This window comes from Lontra canadensis, unplaced genomic scaffold, assembly GCF_010015895.1.
Source record: "Lontra canadensis isolate GAN:19392208 unplaced genomic scaffold, GSC_riverotter_1.0 scaffold29, whole genome shotgun sequence".
Lineage (NCBI taxonomy): Eukaryota > Metazoa > Chordata > Mammalia > Carnivora > Mustelidae > Lontra > Lontra canadensis.
The window spans coordinates 5,397,185-5,403,244 of NW_022631023.1; the positions used below are offsets into that span (position 1 = coordinate 5,397,185).

At 47.8% G+C, this 6,060-nt stretch overlaps 1 protein-coding gene across 1 annotated transcript in view; it reads right to left on the reverse strand.

Annotated features, from left to right (window-relative positions):
- Positions 1 to 1,791: 1,791 nt before the first annotated feature.
- PCP4 (Purkinje cell protein 4) overlaps positions 1,792 to 6,060 on the reverse strand; it is a 53,551-nt gene continuing 49,282 nt past the window's right edge. The window contains exon 3 of the mRNA XM_032865545.1: positions 1,792 to 2,196. Within this exon, the coding sequence (XP_032721436.1) occupies positions 2,069 to 2,196 (128 nt within the window). The 3' untranslated portion in view covers positions 1,792 to 2,068. The remainder of the gene's footprint in view (positions 2,197 to 6,060) is intronic.

Genomic DNA, 6,060 nt, shown 5'->3' on the forward strand with positions numbered 1-6,060 from the left:
CAAAGGTCAGACATGCCCTTGTTCCATGATTGGGATCAGGGAGGTGTATTGGGGCTGTTGAGGGCCTCTCCAAACATGACATAATGCCCCCCTCTCCTCCTTCTGCATCAACGGGCCATTACTACTGAAGAGTGTTTCCCATCCCTTTGGAACATTGGGGAAGAACCTTGGTTAGATTATCCCACTTTGCAAGGAGAGTCCCTCTAGGGGGAGCATCCTCACTATAAAACCAGATTTGCTTCCAGGTGAGTCAGAGCAGGATGAAACCCACACGAGCCATCAGGTCCAGACACACTCCGGAAGGGGCCCACTCTCTTTATGTGATAATATTCAGATAATGAAGGCACAATGAGGGCACCAGAAGGGTGGGACGTAGAGGGAACTCATCTGAATTATGTTCCCTACTCTCTTTACCTCCATAAAGACTACTGAGAAGCCCATATAACTTCCGTGGCATTTGCCCTGCAGTCTCAGGAGGCTTGCTCTGGAGTGTCCCCTTGACCTGCTGTCCTGTTTGCAGTGGGTCCATAGCTGCCAGGAGCTCCAGGAAGCCCTGGCTGTTTGCTGGTACCAAAGCAATACTACTGAATACTTCTCTAATTAGAAACCCATCAGGGAAACCTGGAGCCCACCCCCTGTCTCTAACAGCCTCAGATAATTGTTCGGTAGGAGGGATCTCCCCAGAAAACACATAAGACACATTTTCAGATAGAGTTTTTGAAACAGTTAATCTTCCCATGGATGCATTTTTTCGGTCCCAACCCTTGTGGCCCCAAACGGGGACCTGCTGGAGGATCCTGCATGGGCTCCACCCCAGGCGGGCCCTGGCCCCCTTCCACCACACTTTACATCTGCGCTCCCAGGTACAGGGGTGAACAGCCATACACACACACAGAGCCCTCTCTCTCCTCTTTCCACTTTCTTCATGCTCCACCTTGACCCCTGGTTAAGGAGCTGGTGAAGGAAAGAGATCAGGTGCCCCTCAGTAGGACACTGTGCTCTCACAGACCCCCTCAGGATGCTGAAGACAAGATGCAACTTCCATATCATCTTCTCACACAGCGAAGCTCAAACAACAACAAGATTCAGTGGTTTGGGGCTCCTACTACCTGGGGCCCCAAAGCAAGGACCTAGCCCCCTGTTCTTTACTCTGTGAGGCATCCTTTCCATGTGACAATCCCTCCTCCTAGCCTGCGGAGCCCCTTTGGGGTGTGTGAAACAATTTACCTGCAAGGTTCTCAGGGGAGGATATTCTCTTAATGGGAGAGAAGCCATACAACTTCTCAGATTACAGGTTGTGGCGAATGAGTCTAGCAAGTAGCAAATCACAGTGTAAGGAGCTCAAGGAGGTTGGGATGGGGAGGGACTCGAGAACCACCTTCCCTCTGGAGCCATGCAGGTGCAGAGAGAATGACCTCAGCGGTGGGGGCGTCCCCTTGGATTTGTGAGATGTGCCTGCTGAGCACATCTGAGGGACACGTGCCCTCCCCTTTCTTGTTCTCGTGGGTGAGTCATAATTCCTCTGGAAGACTGGCTTTTTGGCACCCAGGATACAGAGCTCTACTCCCATCATAAGAGGAAAATGCATTGCCAGTTGGCAGTTAATACTCTTCAAATGAGACAGGTATGACAAAGAGTAGATCTCTTGCTCCCAGCAGGAAGCTTCTCACAGAAGCAGTGTTTCAGCTCTACCTCTTAAGACATCTGCCCCACAGCCATTTCTACTGGTCACATCATCCACTGGTCACTTCCTGGGTTACTCTAAAGGGAGAGACAAAGCAGACACTTGAATCACGCATCGTAACTCCATTTTATTACAACATCAAGAGTTAGCTGCAGGAGGAATGATAATAGAGATAAACAGAGATTAAGCCACCCACAGTTGAATTGTCTACACCTTCCTATGGGGGAATAAATATCATGGGTCTCTGTACATGCATTGCAGGACAGGTGTGCATGTGTGTATTGTGTGCAGATGGATTCTCTCTAGGGTGCTGTTCTTTTAATTTCTTGACAGATGATGGTTGAATTCGGTGTCTTCTGGCATTCCCACTAAGGGGCATTCCCACTAAGACTGGGACCCAGCCTTTTTCTTCTGGAATTTTCTGAACTGAGATTGAATGGCCACAGCTGCGCGTTCTGTCTCTGGCGCATCCATGTCAATGTCGAATTCTTCTTGAACTTTCTTCTGCCCATCTGTAACAAGAGAAAACACACAGGTGAAGCCATCACGGAGCTGAGAGCAGGAAGGCAGACAGCCGCCAGTCACCACACCGCGTGCACTCACCATCCACAGCACAGGGCCTGGTTTGCAGAAGAGAGTCTGTCCTGACCCCCATCAGAGCCCAGGATTTGGCTGTCCTCTGCCTGCCCCAACTCTACACTTGCAAGAAACTGTGAAACTCAAGAACACAGTCCCAACCCCTCAGATACCTTCTGTATGTGATTTTCCACGTCTCGTGGCCACGTATCACATGGTGTTAAAAATATTAGCTATGATTTGACTTTTTCCTGAAAACCTCATAGAGACAATTTAAATAGAACTACAGATATTGACTCAATGGGGAACTGATATTCACAAGAGCTCTGGGTCAAAGTCACTGGGTTCCTGTATATACTTCTGATGCCAACACGATTGCCGACTAAATGAGGGCTGCTGTTTCTATCGTCACCCATGGGTGACCCCATCTGAACTTCACGATTTGGTTGATCTTCCCCAGGACTTACATTCTGTTCCAGTGAGGGAGACTTAGCAATATGCTTGCTAAACTGGGAGGATTTAACTAACTCACACTGTAACAATCATAGAAAATAAGATAGGAGCCAAAGCAAAGTGAAAGCTCAGACTCAGTGTCCCTTTTCACTGGGCATCAACATCAACTTCTAGCCAAACATAAAAACAAATAAATAAATAAAATCCTCTAGTTATAAAAGGGAAGCATTGTTACAACTCCTTCAGTCAGGTGAAAGTTAATCATCACAATTGCCAAAGCATCTTTTTTAAGAACATACAGGTGCAGACTGCCTTTAGCTCTGGTCATCTCAGGGTCCTGGGATCCAGTCTTGCACAGGGCTCTCTGCTCAGCAGTGAGTCTGCTTCTCCCTCTGCCTCTACCCCTCCACCCTGCTTATGCTTGCTCTCTCTTTCTCTCTCTCAAATAAATAAATAAAATCTTTAAAAAAAATACAGGCCCAGTACCCCTCTCCAGACTCAGGGCTTCTGGTAACAAAACCAAGTCACATGACCAGCAGCCCTGGGGGAACACCAGACATCCCTGTTTTCATGAAAGCCTCTCAGATGATTCCAAGATGCAGCCAGAGTTGAGACTTAAACTACTTTGTCTACAGATGAAGCACCCAACATGTCCCTAGAGTTAGCTCAAGGAAGACCCCATAGCACTTGGGTCAAGACCTCACTGCCACCTGGACTTGCATCTGGAGCCCAACGGTGTACTGGGCACGTCCAGCTCCGGATGGGAATGTCTGTGGCACTTGAGGCAGGGACAGAGCTCTACCTCCGACATTGACACCAGGCAGCCTGAGTTCGTCATTCACTCACTTCCTTTCTCAGTGATTTTGGATGATAATATTCAGGCAGCACCCCTCACAGAAAGGGTGGAGGACATGGGATCATTTCAAGTGAGGCAGGCTTGTTCTTTCCTGCTTGCTCTGTTCTTTCTCTCCTAGATAGAAGATAGGTGAAAGATAGATAATAGAGAGAGAGATAGATGATAGATAGATAGATTAGATAGATAGACGATGGATAGATAATATATAGATAGTAGAAAGAAAATAGATAGATAGATAGATAGATAGATAATAGATAGATATAGATAGATAGATAGATAATATATAGATAGTAGACAATAGATAGACGATAGATAACAGGTAGATAATAGATGATCAATAGAGAGATAATAGAGAAGAGGTAGATGACAGATAATAGATGATAGATAGATAGATAGATAGATAGATAGACAGATGATAGAAAGAAGATAGGTAGATAGAAAGATAAATAGACAGAAGATAGATGCAGACAAACGATGATAAGGATATAAGGAGAAGGATAAGAAAAGAATATAAATATATATGAGTTGCACCTTATTTCAGGTGCAACTAGTTATGTGACATTCCCTTTGCAGACCCTAAGCAAACTCCTGTCAATCTTTCCAGAGACAAAGCTGATCTCCTAGGTCCCTCCAACCACACCTCCATCCGGGAAGAGAGGACAGTGGCTTCGCAAGCCCTGCCAGAAGGATGCATCTGTGACCTAAATCAATGGACCCATTTTCCTCTATGCTGGACAGCTACCGGTGCCCACAAGAGTAGTGTGTTTAGAATGTCCCAATGTTCAGGGACTATTTGGGGGGCTATGTTTTTCTAACCCATGAGAGTCCAGATGATGCCGAGGACACAGTGGGTTTGTCTGCCCCTGCCTCAGTGCATTCACAATTTAACAGCACTTCAGGGAATCTGTAAGGGATAGGGCCACTGGGCAGGGAAGGAGTTCCCTGAAGCTCATGTCAGTACCCTAAACACGTTTCTTTAGCATTACTGCATGAGCGTGGGACGGGGCCCTCCCAGCGATGGACCCTCGACACCAACCATGTCGGCAGGTAAGTAGCACCTTCAGCACTAGGAGTCATCATATGACGGTTCAGAGCCCCAAATACTTTTCCTCCCTGAGGGACTCTTGCATCCGATTGCAAAGGGGGAGATGAGCTGTCATTCGAGGGGACCCAGAAAACCTCTCTTTTAGATTTAAAACATTGTTGCAACCTGCAGGCTTTGAACAACCTGAGTCCCCTTAATAACAATGACAAAAACAACAATATTATTTTTTGACAAATGAGAAGGTATGGAAAATTACGTACATCTAAGAAATATATGAGATTGTGAGCATGGGTCATAAAAATAACTGTCACAATCATCTCTGAAACTAATATCTCCAGCTGAAAGTGATTTATGCATTCCTCCCTCTGTTGGAAAAATATTACAATGTTTGAAAAGAAAGCACTAACATTTCAGGAATTGTTACTTTCTGTTAACTTGGCAGAGTCAGGCATTCCCTGGCGAAGTTCTGACACTGTGACTCCTTCCACCAGGATTTCCAGAGCAGAGGAGGGGGCCCCAGAATGTGATGGAGAAATGGGGGACTACTAGATTTGGTGGCACAGAGCTCACTACCACTGAGCAAGGGTCTACTGATGGCTTGGTGTGGCCCTGAGACTAGGAAAGCAGGGCTCAGAGAGCCCCAGACCCAGCAGCAGGAGGCTGGGAGGTGCCCCGGCAAAGCCTCCGTGGCACTGGCTGAGGGGCACAGTCCACAGGCAGCTTGATGAACAAGATGCAGAGCGTGGCTACACTGGAGTGACATAAGGAAGTGTCGTTTAACGGGGAGGGAGGGATGCCATAGGGAATGGTCAGGGCCTTGGTGCGGAGAAGGGACTCACAGCCATCCAGGGGTGGGCACCTTCAGATACACAGCTCCTGAGAAACCCCCACTGAGGGTGAGCTCTGGGTGGGCTGTTAAGCCCCTCTATGCCTAAAACCATGCCTGCCATCAGCACTTGGCTAGGGAACAAGGGAAAGGCAGCCTTACATCAGACAGGCAGTGCCCTCCAGCCTTCTCTGGGATAAGACTGACTCCCTCCCAACCCTCAGGTAATTCTGGTTCCAGTGAGGCAGCTGGCAGAAGCCAGTAGAGTGATTTGGGGATGTGTCTCACTGCTCTGGGATTCTCAGGAAGGTTCATAGCTTCTCTGGTTCTCAGTTTGCTTATCTAGAAAATGCAGAGGCAAAATCGTTTTTAGAAGTCAGTTCCACGTAGGCCCTGGTGTTCTGTGCAGACGAGGGCCATGTTGTAAATTGAATTCCTGGCCCAGTGGTATTGAGCAGGATGGGTCAGAGCTGCAAAGCATGTGGAGGGGGTAAGAGCAGTCACATGGCTCCCCAGCCCCCGCGACCTTCACCTGCTCAGACTCTCGAATGCTTGGGGCCTGATGCAGATGGAAAGGGAAGGGAAGGGAAGGGAAGGGAAGGGAAGGGAAGGGAAGGGAA